The sequence below is a fragment of the Saimiri boliviensis genome, chromosome 14, assembly GCF_048565385.1.
Source record: "Saimiri boliviensis isolate mSaiBol1 chromosome 14, mSaiBol1.pri, whole genome shotgun sequence".
Classification (NCBI taxonomy): Eukaryota; Metazoa; Chordata; class Mammalia; order Primates; family Cebidae; genus Saimiri; species Saimiri boliviensis.
In genome coordinates, this window is record NC_133462.1 from 5,526,121 (window position 1) to 5,547,690 (window position 21,570).

The window sequence follows — 21,570 nt, forward strand, 5'->3', positions numbered from 1 at the left end:
TTTTTTTTTTTTTTTTTTTTTTTTTTTTTTTTTTAGACGGAGTTTCGCTCTTGTTACCCAGGCTGGAGTGCAATGGCACGATCTCGGCTCGCTGCAACCTCTGCCCCCTGGGTTCAGGCAATTCTCCTGCCCCAGCCTCCTGAGTAGCTGGGATTACAGGCACGCGCCACCATGCCCAGCTAATTTTTTGTATTTTTAGTAGAGACGGGGTTTCACCATGTTGATCAGGATGGTCTCGATCTCTTGACCTCGTGATCCACCCGCCTCGGCCTCCCAAAGTGCTGGGATTACAGGCTTGAGCCACCGCGCCCGGCTCCATCATTTTTTCGATTGGTTATCTCTGCTGTGGTCATTTAAGGGACGGTCTTTATATTATTGAGGGAAATTTTCTTCGCTATCTATTTTGTTTAGGATTTCTGTGATGACTGGATGTTGAATTTTGAAAAATGCTTCTTTCCCATCTATTAAGTTGATGTGTGTTTCATCTTCCATTTTGTTCAAGTGGTGTATCACATTGATTTGCTTGAATATGTTGAACCATCCTTGCATCCCAGAAATCACTGACACTTGAATATCCACAATCCTTTTTATATCCTCTCAAATGCAGGTTTTTAGTACAAGAGGTCTTCAAGAAATTTATTAAAAAAAAATAAGTAGTGGCCGGGCGTGGTGGCTCACCTCTGTAATCTCAGCACTTTGAAGGGCTGAGGCGGGCAGGTCATGAGGTCAGGAGATCGAGAACTTCCTGGCCAACACGGAGAAGCCCTGTCTCTACTAAAAATATATATATATATATGAGAAAATTGTGCCTAAATTTCACACTTTAGCACCTAAACTGATAGAAATTTGTTACAGCATGTCTAAACACGCTCTACTTTGAGCCACTCAGAAGGATAAGACATGAGTTTGAGAGGAGACTCTGTCAAAGCAGTGCAATTTGTGCTAAATTTGAAACAAGAAGAAACATCAAATTCACAACGAGAGCAGATGCACTGGCTGAGGCCTGTAATCCCAGCACTTTCAGAGGCTGAAACGTGGGTCACGTGAGCCCAGGTATTCAAGGGCAGCCTGGGCAACATGGTGAAATCCCCTTCTCTACCTGAAATACAAACAGTTGGGCATGGTGGCACATGCTGCAGACACAGCTACTGTGGAGTCTGTGGTGGGAGGATGGCTTGAGCCCGGGCGGTCAGGGCTGCAGTGAGCTGTGATCATGCCACTGCCCTTCAGTGTGGGTGACGGGGCGAGATAGTGTCTGAAAATAAGAATACTTACAGTAAAGATTGGGTAAAGAACAAAATCATTGATGCTGTATGAAAAGTTTATGGGGACGTTGGCCAAAAGAAATCAGCAGTGTGTAAAAGGATAACTAACTTTGAGTTGGGAGAAGACAATGTTTGAAGTGATGCAGACTGGCAGGCAGATCATCCACATCAGTGTTAGAGAAAACAAATTAATCTTGTTCCTGCCGAATGAAGAGGACTGCCAGCTAACAGCAGAAACAATAGGAGTTTGAGACAGTCTGGTTAACATGGTGAAACCTCTTCTCTACTAAAAATAGAAATACCAGCCCGGCATGGTAGTGGGTGCCTGGAATCCCAGCTACTCGGGAGACTGAGGCAGGAGAATCACTTAAACCCTGAGGAGGATGTCGCAGTTAGCCAAGACGACGCCATTGCACTTTATTCAGGGCAATAAGAGAACTCCGAAAGAAGAAAAAAGATGGGAAGCCCCTTCTCCTCATTCCTCTGCCATCGTGGTGTGTGCTTGATTCTGCTTCTTACCATGTCTTCTCACAAGACTTTCATGATGAAGTGATTCCTGGCCAAGAAAGAAAAGGAAAATCGTCCCATTCCCTAGTGGATGCAGATGAAAACTGGTATTGGTTTATTTTTGAAGACGACAGCAGCTGGCAGACCTTGTGTACCTTCGCATACGGAGCATTTAACATACAGCTGTGGAAGAGCGCCCCTAATTAGCGGGCTTTTCCCCAGAGCGTTGCACTTGAGGCTGCTTTGTGCTTCCTTGCCCGCCTTAGGCTAATAAGGTTGGAGTTCACATGGACTGTTTGTAGCCCTTTTCCTAGCAAGACAAGGAATTCCTTATTAACTGAAACATGTGAGGAGTAACAGGGAAGGGCAGGAGTAGGAAAAGTCACAACACAGAAGCAGCGGGCCACTTTCTGGGCACAGTTCCTCAGGCACATGACCGTGGTGAGGAGGATTCCTAGGAGTGGGCTGGAGCTGCCTGCAGCCACCCAGGGACGTGGTGTGCACCTTTTGGCCCTTCCTCTGTTACCAGAAACCCAAAAAGGGCCAAGCTGCCCAGACTACCAGTGACCAAATGGGCACTCCATTGCCTCTTAGCAACTCTACTGGCCCAGACATCTGTGGGTAGCAAGAAAGCCAGAGCTTTTGGGGATAAAACCCAGGAGTCAGCAGGCAACGTTCCCTTATACTCCCGGGAAACAGAAAGACAAGGCCGGGAAGGTGGATGCTGGAAGTGGGAAGTAAGAACTTACATATTAGGAAGACAATCATCCTGAGCCACTTTCCTTCCCTCCTGGAGGCTCCCCTCCAGCAGCAAAATGTGTCAACAGGATGTGACCACCCAATTGTATAGATGTTTGCTAACTGGCAGTATTATTTAAGAACCATCCTGATTATGACAGGCTTGAACCCTTGTGTGAAGGGTGCAGTACTTTAGCTGGAGTGGGGTAGAGGTGGGCCGGCACCCCCTTCTCACCTCTGGTGCTGCCAGCCTCAAGATCAGACATGACCCAGAACTTGAAGGTCTTGGTAGGTGGCCACCTGTCATGCCATGGGGTATGGGCACCACACTGAAGCTCCTGCTGGGGGCCGCGCTATGGGCTACAGTGTCCACAGATCTGTGTTCACTGTTGAAGGTAGGCAGAGAGCCCACCTTCTTCAGTCGGATTCGTGGAGTGCAGCAGGACACTCCTGGCTAAAGTCCTTCACTTCAGGCTTTTCTGGTTCCAGGACACCATTATCTATGACATTCGGGTCAGATCTCAAAATAACTCCTTCCCCACGGGCTCCAAAGACCTGCAGATAGTCAATATCTTCCTGCTCGTGCTGTCTTGACCCAGTTCTCAGGAGCTTCTTCGCATGTACCAGCTCCTAGTGCTGGACCATGAGGAACGAGTGTTGGTCCATTGTCAAAGAGGTTGTCAAGAGTGTGGTGACCAAGTTCAATGCCTGAGGGCCATCACTGAGCTGGGCTGTAGCTGAGAGTACACAGCTGCTGTATTTTACCTCATCTAGATAATGAATATCACCTGTTATTTTGAACATAAAATCGACTCTATAGAGAAAACACTATTTAGTTATTTCTAATTTGTTTAGACAAGTCCCTCTGTCGCCCAGGTTGGGGATCAGTGGCGCTATGTTAGGTAACTACAACCTCGACCTTCCAGGTCAGGTGATTTTCCTGCCTCAGCATTCCGAGTAGCTGGGATTACAGACACGTAACAGTACGCTCGCCTAATTTTTTTTGTATATTTAGTAGAGACAGGGTTTCACCATGTTGGCAAAGTTGGTTTCGAACTCCTGACCTCAGGTGAGTGGCCTGCCTCTGCCTCCCAGAGTGCTAACTGAAGGCATGCACCACCACGCACGACCAACTAAAATTAATTTCAATAGCAAAGAATTTTCCTGGATTCCACCTTGACTTCTCAGGGAGGTGCTACTTCCCAGACGGCTGAGCTGCTCCAGCCTCACTGGCGGGTTTCCTTCCCATAACCCGGAAAAAAGGCGCCCAGAGCGAGATGGAGGGAAGCTCAGGCCCCGCCCCCTTCTCCTTTCCCGCGTCCCCCGGACTTCTCACAGCACAGGCCTCTCCTCCCCCGAGTCCCGCTGCTGCACCTTAGCGCCCTGCCTCGGCCACGCCCAGGCTCCACCCACCACTTTTTGTCCCCTCCCCGCCGTGGTCAGGCCCCGCCCAGCTCCTCGGGGGTCCCGCCCCGGTCTGGCTTCTGTCCTACGCTGATTGGTCCGGGCCCGGAAGCGGATGGCGTCCACTGAAAGTCCCACGGCGGCGGGTAAGTTTTGCTCTTTCTTTTTCTGTCTGCGCTTCCCAGGCATCTGGTGCTGCTATATTGGGGACTTGGGGTCCCCACAGACCTGGAAATTCCATCCCCTGTTAACCCAGAGCAAATTGAGACGTCCGGGTGAGAGTGCGTGAGTCGCCCTGAGGCGCGTCCTCACCGGTTTTTCTGCAGTGGGGCCGTGCAGACACTTCCTATAGGGGAATTTTCCTGCTGAAAACCCTTCCTTTCCCCTTCGCTCGCCTCGCGCCGTTTCATGTCCTCACCCGCCAGCTGGATTTCCATGCTGGGCCTCCCAGCCTCACTGTCGTGGGTCCTTTAAGTGCAGCGCTGCAGCCTGGTCCCGAGGAGGCTCGTTTTCTGCCTGGTCCTCGGAACATGCAGACCCCACTCCCGTCCTAAGGCACCATCGCCCTCAAACCTCCCTCCTCGTGCCGGGCCCTGCTGCTCCCCATTTCCAACCCTTGAAAAATGTGCCCTTCCTGGAGGTCCTCTTACCCCATCTTCTTCCTGTTTTACGGGAAGGGAGCCTTGAGTGTGAGATGTTCAGGCTCTTGGCTGTTGAACATGGAATTGAAACAAAGAAAAAAACCCACAAAGTAACAAAAGAAGAAAGCCGCAAAAGCAGGAATTTGTTCAATCAAGGAAGCACTTCACTGGGTGGGAGTGGGTCCAAGCGAGCGTCTCTCGGGCCCCGTTTGTAAATTTTTGGGAGTGAATGTTTCTGTTGAATTCCTCTGGGTCTACCCCTTATCTGGAAGAAAGATTGGCCAATGAAAATCTGAGGTGAACTGACCCAAGGCCAGAGCAGATGGGTGCCCTATGCAGACGGGGTGGCCGGTGCTTGGCCGTGGCCACTCCTGGGCTCTTTACTTTTCCATCTGAGAGGTGGTGGAAGGCGGGGCTGCAGGGAGAGTGGCCTTTGATCCTTTGTTACTCCGTGTGGGGTGATCGGGTTTTTCTTTTGGTCTAGTTTTGGAAAGTTTGCGTTAATTAACCTTAGATTCCCTGTCCCCAGACCCCGAACCCAAGTGTTTCCCCTTTCTTCTTCTTTTTTTTTTTTTTTTTAAGATAGGGTTTCACTGTGTTGGTCAGGCTGGTCTAGAACTCCTGACCTCAGGTGATCCGCCCGCCTTGGCCTCCAAAGTGCTTGGATTACTGGCCTGAGCCACCTCGCCGGGCCGCTTCTCTTCTTTTTTATTGGAGATGAGTCTCACTCTGTTAGCCGGGCGGGAGAGCGGGGACAGGATCACAGCTCACTACAGCGTCAACCTCCTGCGCTCAAGGAATCTTCTCACCTCAGCTTCTGGAGTAGCTGCGACCATCGATAAGCGCCACCACGCCGCGGCGCTAATTTTTGTGTTCTTGGTAGAGATGGGCTTTCGCCATCTTCCCCAGGCTGATCTCCAGCTCCAGCTGCATCAGCCTCACAAAGTGCTGGGTTTACAGTCCTCAGCCTCCTGATTAGCTGAGACTTGAGGTGCGTGCCACCATGCCCAGCTAATTTTTGTATTTTTAGTAGAAACCGGCTTTCACCGTGTTGCCCAGGTTGGTCTCAGACTCCGGAGTTGAACTTTTCTGCTTCCTTTGGCCTCCCTAAGTGCTGGGATTACAGGCGTGAGCCACCACATGACCAGTCCTGGAATTCTTTAGAGGAAAATGACCATTATTATTTTTTTTTCTTTATTTTCTTTTTCTTTTTTTCTTTTTATTTTTTATTTATTTATTTTTTATTTTTTTTTTTATTTTTTGAGACGGAGTTTCGCTCTTGTTACCCAGGCTGGAGTGCAATGGTGCGATCTCGGCTCACCGCAACCTCCGCCTCCTGGGCTCAGGCAATTCTCCTGCCTCAGCCTCCTGAGTAGCTGGGATTACAGGCACGTGCCACCATGCCCAACTAATTTTTTTTGTATTTTTAGTAGAGACGGGGTTTCACCAGTTGACCAGGATGGTCTCGATCTCGGCCTCCCAAAGTGCAGGGATTACAGGCTTGAGCCACCGCGCCCAACTCTTTTCTTTTTCTTTTTTCTTTCTTTCTTTCTTTTTTTTTTTTTTTTGAGGTAGAGTGTCACTCTGTCAAAATGCAGTGGCACACTCTGGGATCACTGCAACCTCTGCCTCCCTGGCTTAAGTCACCTTTTCTCAGGTTCGCAAGTAGCTGGGACCACAAATCTGCGCCTTGAAGTCTTGCTACTTTTGTGTGTTTTTGATAGAGAAGGGGTTTCACCATGTTGCTCAGATTAGTCTCAAACTACTGGACTCAAGTGCGCTGCCTGCCTCAACTTGCCAAAGTGTTGGGATTATAGGGGAGAGCCACTACGCCTAGCTGGTCTTGGAATTTTCTAGAGGAGGAAGACCAAGGCAGCCTATTGGCCCTTCCAGGCCATCACATGGGAATCAGGCACACCTCCGTCTTACCCTCCTCAGAGCTTCTCAGGAGAATTTTGTCAACTGTCTCCTGCAGTGAGCCTCAGTGAGTTCACCTGTAACAGAGCAGTAAGGAAGAACAACGGAAAAGCTCAGAGTGACACTGACCCCTGAAATGACTGACAAAATACGTCGGGTGGCTTTTCCTTGCTAGGAGAGGGTAGTGCTCATATTTTTCTTTTCCTCTTTGTTTGCAGAGTCTTGCTCTGCCACACAGGCTGGAGTGCAGTGGTGTGATCTCAGCTCACTACAACCTCCAGTCCTGGGTTCAAGCAGTTCTCCTTTCTCAGCCTCCCAAGTAGCTGAGAGTGTAGTCACCCACCAGAATGCCTGGCTAATTTTTTGTATTTTTAGTAGTTTGCTGAGATGGTGTCAACCTCTCGACCTTGTGATTCACCCACATCAGGCTTTTAAAGTGTTGGAATTATAGGCCTGAGCCCCGGTGCCTGGCTAGTGCTTAGTTTTAAGTCAGATTATAAATGGATTCCAGTCCTCCAAAAATTTAAAAAAAAAAAAAAAAAGATGCACAAAAAGCACTGAAACAGGGGATTAGACTCAAATCACCTTGAACCTTCTCATCTCAAGGCTTTCATCCACTTATACAGCTCCATGTCCCCTGCAGGCCTCTCCCCTGAGCACTACAATCCTGTGTCCACTTGTCCCCTCCTGTCTGTGTGGGGACATCACACAGGTGTCGCCACCTTCATGTGTCCATAAGTGACTCCTAAACCCCGAAACACATGCCCTAACAGTCCTCACATCTCAGATGAGGGTGACTGCTTCCGGGGACTTAGCTGAACTTGACAGCATGTTTTTTAAATATGGGAAATGATTTATAATATAAAGAGAAAATTAAATGTATACATGAAAGGAGTGAGAAGATACATCACTACCTAAATTATTATTTTTTTTAAATGAGTTTTGCTCGTTGCCCAGGATGGAGTGCAGTGCTGCTATGTCAGCTCACTGCAACCTCTCCCTCCGGGGTTCAAATGAGTCTCCTGCCTCAGTCTCTCAAATAACTAATATTACAGGTGCATACCACCACAAGCTAATTTTGTATTTTTAGTAGAGACTGAGTTTCTGTCAGCAGCACTGAGGGTCAAGGCTCTGTGTCCCCCAGTTCTGAGGACTGAGCTGAGCCTGTGATCCACAGAGAGGGGAGGGGCTGTGCTCTGAATGGGGTTTGGTCAGAGCAGGGTCTGTGCCCTGAAGGGGAGCTCAGTCCAGCCGAGCTCCCCACTGCTGCCTGGGGTGTGGGGCTTCTCCAGGAGGGGAGTGAGATCTGAAGACCAGGGTGAAACACACACTTGTAGGTGTTCCTGTGGGACTGCCTTCTCACTACATGGTCTCTGGTGCAGTGAGTAGCAAATGCCCGTCTTTCTATAGGGTGACGTCTCCCCGATGTGTGTTTTTCACAGAAAGGAGTGAGTTGTTGCTAACCTTAAATCTCCTGTATTTTTCACATACAGGGTTGATTTCTAAAGGCTCACATTACGTGAGGAAGCAGCTCAGAAGAGGCAAGAAAAGGAGCCAGGCATGGCTCTTCCTCAGGTAAAGTGACACTCCTCGGTGGATTCATCTGTCTCTTTCCTTTCTGAAATGCCAGGTATTGTAGTAGCCAGTCTGTTCAGAGTCTGAAGAGACCTGCCTGACACGTTGGCTTGCACTGACCCATGCCTTCCCTGAGTTCCTGTTATCTGCTCTGAGATTCCATATTCTGTGACCTAGTGGCATGAACCTGGGAAGAGGCTCCACTGGGCATCGTCATGGGAAGGGCTGACACCAGATCTGGATGGACATAGGGGTTGGGCCCCCCGGTATCAGTGCTGCTGGGCAGGCTGGATTGTTCATTGGCCACATCTGCATATCAGCTCTTTTTGAACCAGAGAAACTACTTATGAAATACATGGGTTAATGTGCACAGTTATCTGGTAAATTCTGGAAAAGGATACGAATAAGTGGAGATATTTTGTATCTGATTTGGTAATGCATTGGAAGCCACACTAGTAGATCAACATGTCTCTGACTCTAAACTTTGTTTTTTATTTTTTAAGAGACAGGTTGTAAGTTTGAGTGCGATGGCTGACACCTATAATCCCAGCACTTTGGGTGGTCAGGGCAAGTGGATCACTTGGGCTCTGGAGTTCAAGACCAGCCAGGCCAACATGGTGAAACCCCATCTCTTCTAAAAATACAAAAATTAACAGGGTGTGCTGGGGCACGCTTGTAGTAATCTCAGGTACTCAGCAGGCTGAGGCAGGAGAATCACTTGAACATGGGAGGTGGAGGTTACAGTAAGCTGAGATTGTGCCACTGCACTGCAGCCTGGGTGACTGAGACTTCATCTCGAAAACAATAAACAGAAGGTGTTGCTCTGTGGCTTAGCTGTGGAGTACACTGGCAGGATTCACTGTTTACAGCAGCCTCAACTTCTGGGCTCAAGTGATTTCTACTTTGGCCTCTCAAAGAGCCAGACTGATAGGCGTGTCTCACCACACACGGCCAGTATTTCTGTATATATATTTTTTTAGTCTCGCTCTGCCACCTAAGCTGGAGTGCAGTGCTGTGACCTTGGCTCACTTCAAGCTCCACCTTCTGGGCTCAAGTGGTACTTCTGCCTCAGCCTCCTGAGTAGCTGAGACTACAGGCAGGTGCCACCACATCGGCCTATTTTTGTATTTTTTTTTTAATTTTATTTATTTTGTGTTTTTGATAGAGACTAGGTTTCGCCATGTTGGCCACAGTGATCTCGAACTCCTGATCTCATGATCTGCTCGCCTTGGCCTCCCGAAGTTCTGGGTTTACACACGTGAGCCCAGCTTTATGTTTTCTTCCTCTTTGTATATTTTTCATATTTGTGAGTAACCTCCCATATAGGTACTGTGGAAGGAGAGCTAAGCAGAATCCTGGCACAATTGAGGCCTGATCAATATCTCAGTTTATAGCATTACTACTCAGTTATTTTTGTTTATATAATCCTTTATATAATTGTGTAATAGTTTATAGAATTAGGACTTGAAGAATATCTTAATTTATAATGTCACTACTCAGTTAATTTCCTTTATATATCATCTGTGTATTATCATCTGCTAGTTCAAACATTGAGTGCCTAAAGAATATCTTAACCAATTAGTTACTTCCCTATGTAAATATGTTTTAGTTGACAATCAGAAGAATGCCTAGAATAGACACAGTACAGAGCATAAATTAAGGAATAAACTTATACTCAGAGGAATGTCTGGAGTAGACACAGTACAGAGCATGATTTAAGGGAAAATCAGTTATACCAACACAAGAATCCATGGCCCAGGGGCAGGGTTCAGTATCATAAAGATACCCGCTGTATGGCAGGCTTGGGGCGAGAGCCACTCCTCCTGATAAAGGAGTTGTAGGACCTTGCTCCAGTTCTTGTGGAAGGCTGCCCTCAGACCGGCAGTTGCACCTTGGTGACTGTGAACTTTATCAGCTCTTGTTACTGTGCTGCTCAAAAGCATCTTCCTATAGAACTCATTGGAAGCTGCCAGCTGGTGGCGGTAGACCCTTACAGCTCTGTCACCACTGTGTGACTTAAAGCATCCTCCTATAAATCTTAGAAGTAGCATGCCCATAGATAGAGGTATTGCACACTGCACCCTCTTCACTGCACACGGCCCACCTCCATGCCTTGGTGACCTAATGGGGGTGGACCCCTTATTGCACACGGCGCTTGCCTCCATGACCTAATGGGAACGGACCCCTTGCTGTGCACTGTCCACCTCCTAGCCTGGGTGCCCTAATGCGGGTGGACCCCTTGTTTTATTTCTCAAAACCCTATCACTATCCTCAAAGATGATTTCACTCACTGCCCTGCCGCCTAACGTATACACGATAAATAAACACGCTTCTGGATGTTTCGGGCCTCGCCTGACTCTGCTTATAAGTGGCGTCGCCGCCCTGAGCCCAGCTGCATTTTCCTTGTACTTCTGTGTCCTGTCTCTTTATTTCTCGGATCTTGCTCTTCAGCACAACATAAGGGACAACCCACGACCCTTTGGGGTCCTCAGCCCTACAATATTGTCCATAAAATCAAGACTTCCACAGTGACTTAGGGGATCTTAAAATCTGTCCTTAAAAAGTGCAGTAAAGGCCGGGCGCGGTGGCTCAAGCCTGTAATCCCAGCACTTTGGGAGGTCGAGGTGGGTGGATCACAAGGTCGAGAGATCGAGACCAACCTGGTCAACATGGTGAAACCCCGTCTCTACTAAAAATACAAAAAAAATTAGCTGGGCATGGTGGCGCGTGCCTATAATCCCAGCTACTCTGGAGGCTGAGGCAGGAGAATTGCTTGAACCCAGGAGGCGGAGGTTGCGGTGAGCCGAGATCGCGCCATTGCACTCCAGCCTGGGTAACAAGAGCGAAACTCCATCTCAAAAAAAAAAAAAAAAAAAAAAGTGCAGTAAAATGCAACTATGAGACAAAATATTCAAAAACACCTTACCTTAGCTTTGTCACAACACAGTCTGATAAAATGGGTAATTTCTCTTTCTCATTTTGTGTGAAGGTGATAACTCACTCCTCCATAATGTTTTGTTGAAATGTGTTTTTCGTTTTAGGGACACCTGACTTTCTGGGATGTGGCCATAGAATTCTCTTTGGCGGAGTGGAAATGCCTGACCCCCGCACAGAGGGCTTTATACCGGGAAGTGATGTTGGAGAACTACAGGAACCTGGAGTCTGTGGGTGAGGAAAGTGTCCCTCCAGACATGAGGAACCTGCCATTGTCTTTCTTGGGTTTTTCTGGTTTTGTACTCTCTGTTGTGATTTTGCCCTATACATTTTTGCGTGTGTGTGTGTGTGAGATGTAGTTTTGCTCTTCCTGACCAGGCTGGAGTGCAGTGGTGCAACCTCCGCCTCCCAGATTCAAGAAATTCTCATGCCTCAGCCTCCCAAGTAGCTGGGACTACAGGTACTCGCCACCATGCCCAGCTAATTTTTTTTTTTTTTTTTTTTTTTTTTTTTTTGAGACGGAGTTTCGCTCTTGTTACCCAGGCTGGAGTGCAATGGCACGATCTCGGCTCACCGCAACCTCCGCCTCCTGGGTTCAAGCAATTCTCCTGCCTCAGCCTCCCTTGTAGCTGGGATTACAGGCACACGCCACCATGCCCAGCTAATTTTTTGTATTTTTAGTAGAGACGGGGTTTCACCATGTTGACCAGGATGGTCTCGATCTCTTGACCTCGTGATCCACCCGCCTCGGCCTCCCAAAGTGCTGGGATTACAGGCTTGAGCCACCGCGCCTGCCTAATTTTTGTATTTTTAGTAGAAATGTGGTTTCACCATGTTGGCCAGGTTGGTCTCAATCTCTTCACCTCGTGATCTACCCCCCAGAGCCTCGCAAAGTGCTGGGATTACAGGCGAGAGCGATTGCACCCGGCCACACGGCTAATTTTTGTGTTTTTAGTAGAGACAGGGTTTCGTTATGTTGGCCAGGCTGGTCTCAAACTCCTGACCTCAGGTGATCCATCAACCTCTGCCTCTCAAAGTACTGGAATTACAGGCCTGAGCCACCATGCCTGGCCTATGAACATATTTTTGATGAAACATTTGGTTGACTGTATGTTTTTATGAGGATGTGAGGGCCTGGTCTTTGCTAGTCTGTCACTTCCACTTTTCGTCTCTCATTTATTCCAGAGACTGTGTTTAAAATCTAGAAATACGATTTCAAATAATCCAGGAAATGAGACACCATTGTTTTTATATAAGGAACGAGACCCTTCGATTTTCTTTTTTTTTTTTTTGAGACGGAGTTTCACTCTTGTTACCTTGTTACCCAGGCTGGAGTGCAATGGCGCAATCTCGGCTCACCGCAACCTCCGCCTCCTGGGTTCAGGCAATTCTCCTGCCTCAGCCTCCTGAGTAGCTGGGATTACAGGCACGCGCCACCATGCCCAGCTAATTTTTTGTATTTTTAGTAGAGACGGGGTTTCACCATGTTGACCGGGATGGTCTCGATCTCTTGACCTTGTGATCCACCCGCCTCAGCCTCCCAAAGTGCTGGGATTACAGGCTTGAGCCACCGCGCCCAGCTGACCCTTCGATTTTCATATGGCAAACATTTTACTCAGCGCATTACTGTTTTCTTCACTAATATAACTGATCACATGTATAGTCAACAATCTCCTTTGGGCTCCGCTTCTTTCTTTCTTTCTTTTTTTTTGAGATGGAGTCTCGCTCTGACACCCAGGATGCAGTCCAGTGGCATGATTTTGGCTCACTGAAACCTCTGCTTTTCAGGTTCCAGAAATTCTCCTGCCTCACCCTCCTGAACAGCTGAGATTACAGGCACACGCTACCACACCTGGCTAATATTTTATATTTTTGTACTAGAAATGGGATTTGACAATCCTAGCCAGGCTGGTCTCAAACTCCAGATCTCATTATCTACCTGCCTTGACCACCTGAAGTGCTGGGATTACAGGCTGGAATAGACCGCGACTGGCCTGGACCGGTTTTCACAAACACATCTCTACCTACTCAGCCAGGGGATCATTCTTGACCCCCGCAGTATCCTACATTGCTGTACTCTATTTCATGGAGTTTACTCATTTTTTCATGTGTGTATGGAAGTCTGGAATCTACATGGGGATTTTGTTGTGTGTAGGCCTGAAACTGGAAATCAGAGGCCGTTTAACTTCAGAGATGTAAAACTGCCTTCCCCTCATGTCACGATACTGCTGCTTTTTTGGCTCTCTTTCATTCTTGTTCCCGTCTATATTGTAATTTGTATATTGATCCTTGGGTCAACATTTTACCATTTGCTAAATTAGTTCCACTTCCCTCCAAGCTCAAAATTTGGTCTATGCTGGTGGGATTATATTCCGACAGACGAGCGTGCACACAGTTCACTCCTGCATGCCCATTACTTCTGCCCCCACTGTTGTCCTTCCTTTCCTGACCTTGCCTCACATGCTACAATGATCTGGATGCAAAGTGCTGCTGCTCTCCAGCCTGTTGATTTCTTTTTTTTTTTTTTGTTTTGCGACGGAGTTTCGTTCTTTTTTTTTTTTATGAGACAGAGTTTCGCTCTTGTTACCCAGGCTGGAGTGCAATGGCGCAATCTCAGCTCACCGCAACCTCCGCCTCCTGGGTTCAGGCAATTCTCCTGCCTCAGCCTCCTGAGTAGCTGGGATTACAGGCACGCGCCACCACGCCCAGCTAATTTTTTGTATTTTTAGTAGAGACGGGGTTTCACCATGTTGACCAGGATGGTCTCGATCTCTTGACCTCATGATCCACCCACCTCGGCCTCCCAAAGTGCTGGGATTACAGGCTTGAGCCACCGCGCCCGGCGGAGTTTCGTTCTTGTTACCCAGGCTGGAGTGCAATGGCGCGATCTCGGCTCACCGCAACCTCCACCTCCTGGGTTCAGGCAATTCTCCTGTCTTAGCCTCCTGAGTAGCTGGGATTACAGGTGCGTGCCACCATTCCCAGCTAATTTTTTTTTACTTTTAGTAGAGACGGGGTTTCACCATGTTGACCAGGATGGTCTCGATCTCTTGACCTCGTGATCCACCCGCCTTGGCCTCCCAAAGTGCTGGGATTACAGGCTTGAGCCACCGCGCCCGGCCCTCAGCCTGTTGATTTCTAATGGTGAACACCCCAATTTCCACAGGAATCCCTTCCCTCCAATATGACTCTCATTGAGTAAGTCAGGACCTTATACATCCATTGGACGTAATTATAGGAGGCTGCCTGAATCAGTGTGTGCTGGGCATGATGACTCAGCACATTCTTCATGACAGGTGGCTCAGCATCACTGTCCATGGCACAGCTCAGCCCTTGTATCTGCCTTGATGTCTTTCTTTCTGTCTTGTATTTTCCGTGACTGGTCATTTTCTGTACTGCCTGGGTGACTGTTGTGCTTAAGAATGTGTCATGGGATCCTTCAGGCCCAGGGTCAAGTTTTGTCCCTTAGTTACCGAATGTATAAATTGGGTCAAGTACATGAATACTGTGGGCCTGCTGTCCTTATTTGATAAGCAGTAGTTTGTCTCCACGTTCTTTTTGAGATAGAGTTTTCCTGTTGTTGCCCAGGCTGGAGTGCAGTGGCACAATCTTTGCTCACTGCAATCTCCGCCCCCGCGGTTCAATCAATTCTCATGCCTGAGGCTTCCAAGTAGTTGGGATTACAGGCCTGTGCTACCACACCTGGCTGATTTTGCATTTTTAGTAGAGATGTGGCTTGTCCATGTTGGGCAGGCTGGTTTTCAACTCCCGACCTCAGGCGATCCACCCTCCTGGGCCTTTCAAAGTGTTGGGATTACAGGTGTGAACCAGGACGCCTGGCTGCCTCCAGGTTTTAAAAACAAGTGAATTACATGTCTTCACATAATGAAAGTTTTATAGTACAGATTCTAAAGTTTCTTTGTTTCATAAGATTTGTCAGCCTTCGATGATGTTGATGATGAGATGCCCAATTCTCTATCTCAGTCATTTCACTGTCATGTCAGAAATAGGTTTGACTGGCTGGCTGTAATGGCTCATGCCTCTGTTCCCAGCACTTTGGAAGGCCTCGAAGCTTGGATTACTTCAGGTCAAGTTTGAGTCCAGTTGGACCAACATGCTAAAACCTTGAATCTACTAAATACAAAAAATTGACTGGGTATGTTGGCTCACACCTGTAATCCCAGTTTTTTGGTAGACCAAGATGGGCAGATAACCTGTGGTCAGGAGTTTGAGACCAGCCTTGCCAACATGGTCAAACCCCCTTCCTACTAAAACTACACAAATTAGCTTGGTGTGGTGGCATGCACTTGTAATCTGAGGTACTCGGTAGGCTGAGGCCAAAGAATTATTGGATCCCAGGAGGTGAAGGTTGCAGTGAGCCTAGATCACACCACTGTACTCCAGCCTGGATGATGGAGTTAGAGTCTGATACACACACACACACCCATACACACTTAGGCTTTAGTCTCAGCTACTTGCGCAGGCACGCGCACAGATTCTCTCTCTCTCTCTCTCTCTCTCTCTTTCTCTCCCTCTCTCTCTCTCTCTCTTTCTCTCTCTCTCTCTCCCTCCCTCTCTCTCTCTCTCTCTCTCTCTCTCAGCCAGTCTGTAGTCCCAGCTACTTGGGAGTCTCCAGCAGGAAAAGCTCTTTAGGCAGGAGAATCATACCATTACACTCCAGTCTGCGTGACAGAGCATGACTCAGTCTCCAAACAAACAAAAAACAGTTAAACTGGGAAGCTTAAGACACAAAGATTTATTTATTCTGAATTTAGAAAGTGAGAAATCCAAGAGCAACGTGCAGTCAAATTGGTTTCTGGTGAGAGTCTTCTTTGTGATTTAGCCCAAGCGTCTTCCTGCTGTGTTTTGTCCTGGTGGAAAGAGGAACAGGCAACAAGCTCTTTAATGTCTTTTTTAATAAAAGCACTAGTCCTCTCCAGGAGCCGTGGAGTTTATATTTTGTAGACGTCCCTTCCAAATGCATAACGAAGAAGTTCTCATCAACAGGGCAAGGCAATACAGGAACTGTTCCACACAGGGACATTGGAAAGAGATGCAAGTCATCACATTGGGGTTTTTCCTTTCAGAAAATTGAGAAAAATATTCATGACTTTGAGTTTCAGTGGCAGGAAGATGAAAGAAATAACCATGAAGCACCAAGGACAAAAATAAAAATGCTGAGTGGTAGTACAGACCAACATGATGAAAGGCATGCTGGAAACAAGCCTGTTAAAGAAGAACTTGGAGTAATCTTTCATTCCCATCTTCCTAAACTTCACATATTTCAGACTGCAGGGAATGTTGGTAATCAAGTTGAGAAGTCTGTTGATGATGCTTCCTTAGTTTCAACATCCCAAATAATTTTTTGTATAGCCAAAACCCATTTTTCTTTTTTTCTTTTTTTTTGAGACGGAGTTTCGCTCTTGTTGCCCAGGCTGGAGTGCAATGGCGTGATCTCGGCTCACCGCAACCTCCGCCTCCCAGGCTCAGGCAATTCTTCTGCCTCAGCCTCCTAAGTAGCTGGGATTACAGGCACGCACCACCACGCCCAGCTAGTTTTTTGTATTTTTAGTAGAGACGGGGTTTCACCATGTTGACCAGGATGGTCTCGATCTCTCGACCTCGTGATCCACCTGCCTCGGCCTCCCAAAGTGCTGGGATTACAGGCTTGAGCCACCGCGCCCGGCCCCAAAACCCATTTTTCTAATAACCATGACAGTAATTTCCTCCATTCTTCATTACTTACACAGAAACAGGAAGTTCACATGAGAGAAAAATCTTTCCAATGTCATGAGAGTGGGAAAGGCTTTAATTGTAACTCATTCTTTCCATTTATTTTTTATTGATTTTTTTTTTTCTTTTCAGCCAACGGTAACCTCAGTTGTAGCTCATTCTTAAGGAAACAGATAAACCATTTAGGAAGAAAACAATATGAATGTGATGTGTGTGGCAGGGTCTTTAATGAGAAGCGGAATCTGGAAAGCCATCATAGATGTCACACTGGTGAGAAACCTTACAAGTGTAATGAGTGTGGCAAGACCTTCAGTCACATGTCATGCATTCTACGCCATCGCAGAGTTCATACTGGAGAGAAACCTTACAAGTGTAATGAGTGTGGCAAGCCGTTCAGTGATACGTCATCCCTTACACGTCATTGTAGACTTCATACTGGAGAGAAACCATACAAATGTATGGTTTGTGATAAAGCTTTTGCATGTAAGTCATACCTGGCAAAACATGCTAGAATTCACACTGGAGAGAAACCTTACAAGTGTAAAGAGTGTGGCAAGACCTTCAGTCATACATCATCCCTTACATGCCATGATAGACTTCATACTGGAGAGAAACCTTACAAGTGTCAGGAGTGTCCCAAGACCTTTAGTCGAAAGTCATCCCTTTCGTGCCATCGTAGATTTCATTGTGGAGAGAAACCTTGCAAGTATAATGAGTGTGGCAAGACCTACCATGAAATGTCATCTCTTACATGCCATTGTAGACTTCATACTGAAGAAAAACCTTACAGGTGTAATGAGTGTGGCAAGACCTTCAGTCATAAGTCATGCGTTCTACGCCATCGTCAAGTTCATATAAGAGAGAAAACTTACAACTGTAATGAGTGTGGCAAGACCTTCAGTCAGATGTCATCCCTTACATGTCATCTTAGACTTCATGCTGGAGAGAAACCTTACAAGTGTCATGAGTGTGGCAAGACCTTCAATCAGAAGTCATCCCTTACATGCCATCGTAAAGTTCATACTGGAGAGACACCTTACAAATGTGAAAAGTGTGACAAAGGTTTCACTCGCAAATCACACCTTGAAATCCATAAGATAATACATACTGGAGAGAAACCATACAAATGTACGGTTTGTGATAAGGCTTTTGCATGTAATTTATACCTGGCAAGACATGCTAGAATTCACACTGGAGAGAGACCTTACAAGTGTAATGAGTGTGGAAAGACCTTCGGTCATATGGTATCCCTTACGTGCCATCGTAGACTTCACACTGGAGAGACACCTTATAAGTGTCATGAGTGTGGCAAGACCTTCCGTCAGATGTCATCTCTTGTATACCATCGTAGACTTCATACTGGAGGGAAACCTTAGAAGTGTAATGAGTGTGGCAAGACCTTCGTTTGAAAGTCACACCTTACATACCATAGTAGACTTCTTTTTTTTTTTTTTTTTTTTTTTTTGAGACGGAGTTTCGCTCTTGTTACCCAGGCTGGAGTGCAATGGCGCAATCTCGGCTCACCGCAACCTCCGCCTCCTGGGTTCAGGCAATTCTCCTGCCTCAGCCTCCTGAGTAGCTGGGATTATAGGCACGCGCCACCATGCCCAGCTAATTTTTTTTGTATTTTTAGTAGAGGCGGGGTTTCACCATGTTGACCAGGTTGGTCTCGATCTCTCGACCTTGTGATCCACCCGCCTCGGCCTCCGAAAGTGCTGGGATTACAGGCTTGAGCCACCGTGCCCGGCCATAGTAGACTTCATACTGGAGAGAACTTAGAAATGTAAGCTTTGTGACAAGGCTTTCTAGCGTGATTCATACCTGGCACAAAATACTAGGATTCACACTGGAGACTATCCTTACAACTGTAATGAGTGTCCACGACCGTCAGTAGTAGTTCATCACCTGTAATTGACAACCTCTCATGCCTGCCTTGTGCAACAACTATCGCCCTCTCCAATGTGAAGACCCCAGTGTGCCATCCCCAGCATCTTCTTCCTCTGCAGCAGGTAGACAAATGTCTGTTTAGGTGGAAACTGGAGGGGAGTGTGTATCCAGGCATTCCTAACCCCAGAAATCTCAGTTTCCATGGACCAAGATATTAAAATGGTTCTAAATCCTCACTACTACTGGTCCAAATGAGCTGTGTTACTTCCCCTCTTAGTAGGAACTGGCACAGCAGCCAGGATAGGCACCGGCATAGGAGGCATCAGCACTGCAGCCCATTTCTGTCATAAACTGTCCTGGGAACTCAATGACATGGCCAATTCCCTAGCCTCCCTCCAGAACCAGTTAAATTCCCTATCCAAAGTAGTCCTACAAAATTGCAGAGCCTTGGGCTTCCGGCTCAGAAGGGAGTTACCTGCCTCTTCTGCAGGAAGGCTGTTGCTACTGTGTCAGTCAGTCAGGAGTAGTAACAGGAAGTTAAAGAGCTAAGGGACCGCATTGAAAGGCGACGCACAGTCAGCAGCTGGAGCTTCCCAGGGCTCGGAACCTGGATCCACTGGGCTCTTGCCCTCCTTGGGCCTTTACTAGTAATCTTCCTGGCCCTTACCTTTGGTGCGTGCATAACTAACATACTCCAGTGCTTCACGGAAGCCACGGTTGTCAGACAACTGCCCAGTTGCTAGCCTTTTTGGGGGTACAAGCCCCTGAGCACAGATGTTGATTTGTAAAAGGTGATGCTCCACATGTAACATAAAGAGCATCGAAGGGGTGGATGAGATGGAAGGGTGTGGGAAAGGCCCGTGAGGAACGTTTCCTAAGTGTCTAAAGTAGCTGCCTCCGCCTCCTTATCTGCTTTTGTGCTTCTGTACGTCTGCTTCCTGCTTACGAGCGAAACAGCCCCCTGCACAATTGCTACATTGCCTGAAAACCGTGAGTTACTCCCCTTGCCCCTAACCTATAAGAACTGTGTACCAACTCAGGCCCGGTCCGGACTTTTGGGTGCTCACCTGTCTGGGCCCGCTGGTGTAATAAACTGTGGTCCTCTGACACTCTGAGTGCCGTTTTGGTTTCTTGTGAGGAGAAATTCCAGGAACAACATATGCAAAATTTTGATTTTTTTTTCATTGAGGCGGAGTCTCCCTCTGTCACCAGCCAAGAGTGCATGGTGCAGTCTCAGTTCACTGCAACCCCTGCCTCCCTAGTTCAAGCAATTCTCCTGCCTCAGCCTTCTGAGTAGTTGGGCCTACAAGTACCTGCCACCATGACCAGATAATTTTTGTAGTTTTAGGAGAGACAGGGTTTCACCATGTTGGACAGGATGGTCTTAATCTCTTGACCTCATGATCTGCCCACCTTGGATTCCCACAGTGCTAGGATTACAGGCGTTAGCCACCCTACCTGGCCAACATGTGCAAGATTTATTTATTTATCTTTTGAGACGGAGTTTCGCTCTTGTTACCCAGGCTGGAGTGCAATGGCACAATCTCGGCTCACCGCAACCTCCGCCTCCTGGGTTCAGGCAATCCTCCTGCCTCAGCCTCCTGAGTAGCTGGGATTACGGGCACGTGCCACCATGCCAAGCTAATTTTTTGTATTTTTAGTAGAAACGGGGTTTCACCATGTTGACCAGGATGGTCTCGATCTCTTGACCTCGTAATCCACCTGCCTCGGCCTCCCAAAGTGCTGAGATTACAGGCGTGAGCCACCGCGCCTACCTGTGCAAGATTTAAATGAGTAATACTATATACTGCATAAGCAGAATTACTATGTTCGTGAGGAAACGTTTGTAAGGCAATTATTAGGGCACTCGGCTTGTTGCATAGTTTTAAAATGGTTTTGGATTTTGTGTTGCTAATTTTGCATGGCATTTTGTAACGCTAGCTGGTTTTTGTTGTAGTTTTGAACCATTTGTAAACACAGTAGCGGCCTGAAGCAAGGGTTTTGAGATAACAATAGACACAAATTTCACAGGCATAGTTTGTAAAAAGTTTAGAAGCTTAGAGGCTGGGAAATGAAAGCCGATATTATGAATAAAGTTAGCTATTGCTATTTGCTAATTAGAATTACACACTGAGAGGGTACGAAATTATATTTTGCTTAATGGTAGGAAAAGAATAGCAGGATTATTTTTTGATAATTAGACACAATGCTGGCATCCTTTTATGAGAAGATAAGCTATTTGTGGCTTTTTGTATATGTTTAGAGGGATTATACCCAGGTACATAACACATAAAATACCGAAATGGCTAAAGATAAGGCCGGGCCTGATGTCTCACACCTTTAATCCCAGCACTTTGGGTGGCTGAGGTGGGTGGATCAAGAGTTCAGGAGTTCAAGACATGCCTGGCCAACATGGTGGGAACCTGTCTGTACTAAAAATACAAAAATTAGCGGGCATGGTGGTGTGTGCCTGTAATTCCAGGTAGTCAGGAGGCTGAGGCAGGAGAATTACTTAAACTGGGACCTAGGAGACAGAGGTTGCAGTGAGCCGAGATCACACCCCTCCACTCCAGCCTGAATTAAAGAGCTGAACTCTGTCTCAAGAAATAAAAAGGAAAAAAAAAAGAAAAATTAATGATATTAAAAGTGACCAAAAATAAAACTCGTTTCTTTTTTTCTTTTTTTTTTGAGAGGGAGTTTTGCTCTTGTCACCCAGGCTGGAGTGCAATGGCGTGATCTCGGCTCGCTGCAACCTCCGCCTCCTGGGTTCAGGTAATTCTCCTGCCTCAGCCTCCTGAGTAGCTGGGATTACAGGCACACGCCACCATGCCCAGCTAAGTTTTTGTATTTTTAGTAGAGACGGGATTTTACTATGTTGACCAGGATGGTCTCGATCTCTTGACCTCGTGATCCACCCGCCTCGGCCTCTCAAAGTGCTGGGATTACAGGCATGAGCCACCACGCCCGGC

At 47.2% G+C, this 21,570-nt stretch overlaps 1 protein-coding gene across 1 annotated transcript; it reads left to right on the forward strand.

Annotated features, from left to right (window-relative positions):
* Nucleotides 1–8: 8 nt before the first annotated feature.
* On the forward strand, nt 9–19,708 carry LOC101045246 (uncharacterized). The gene is given in 8 exon segments (XM_039466651.2): nt 9–4,060; nt 7,966–8,047; nt 11,089–11,215; nt 15,947–15,999; nt 16,001–16,052; nt 16,055–16,351; nt 16,667–16,795; nt 16,847–19,708. Coding segments are annotated over 7 exon segments (1,950 nt in total). The 5' UTR covers nt 9–4,060; nt 7,966–8,032; the 3' UTR covers nt 18,124–19,708.
* Nucleotides 19,709–21,570: the final 1,862 nt, after the last annotated feature.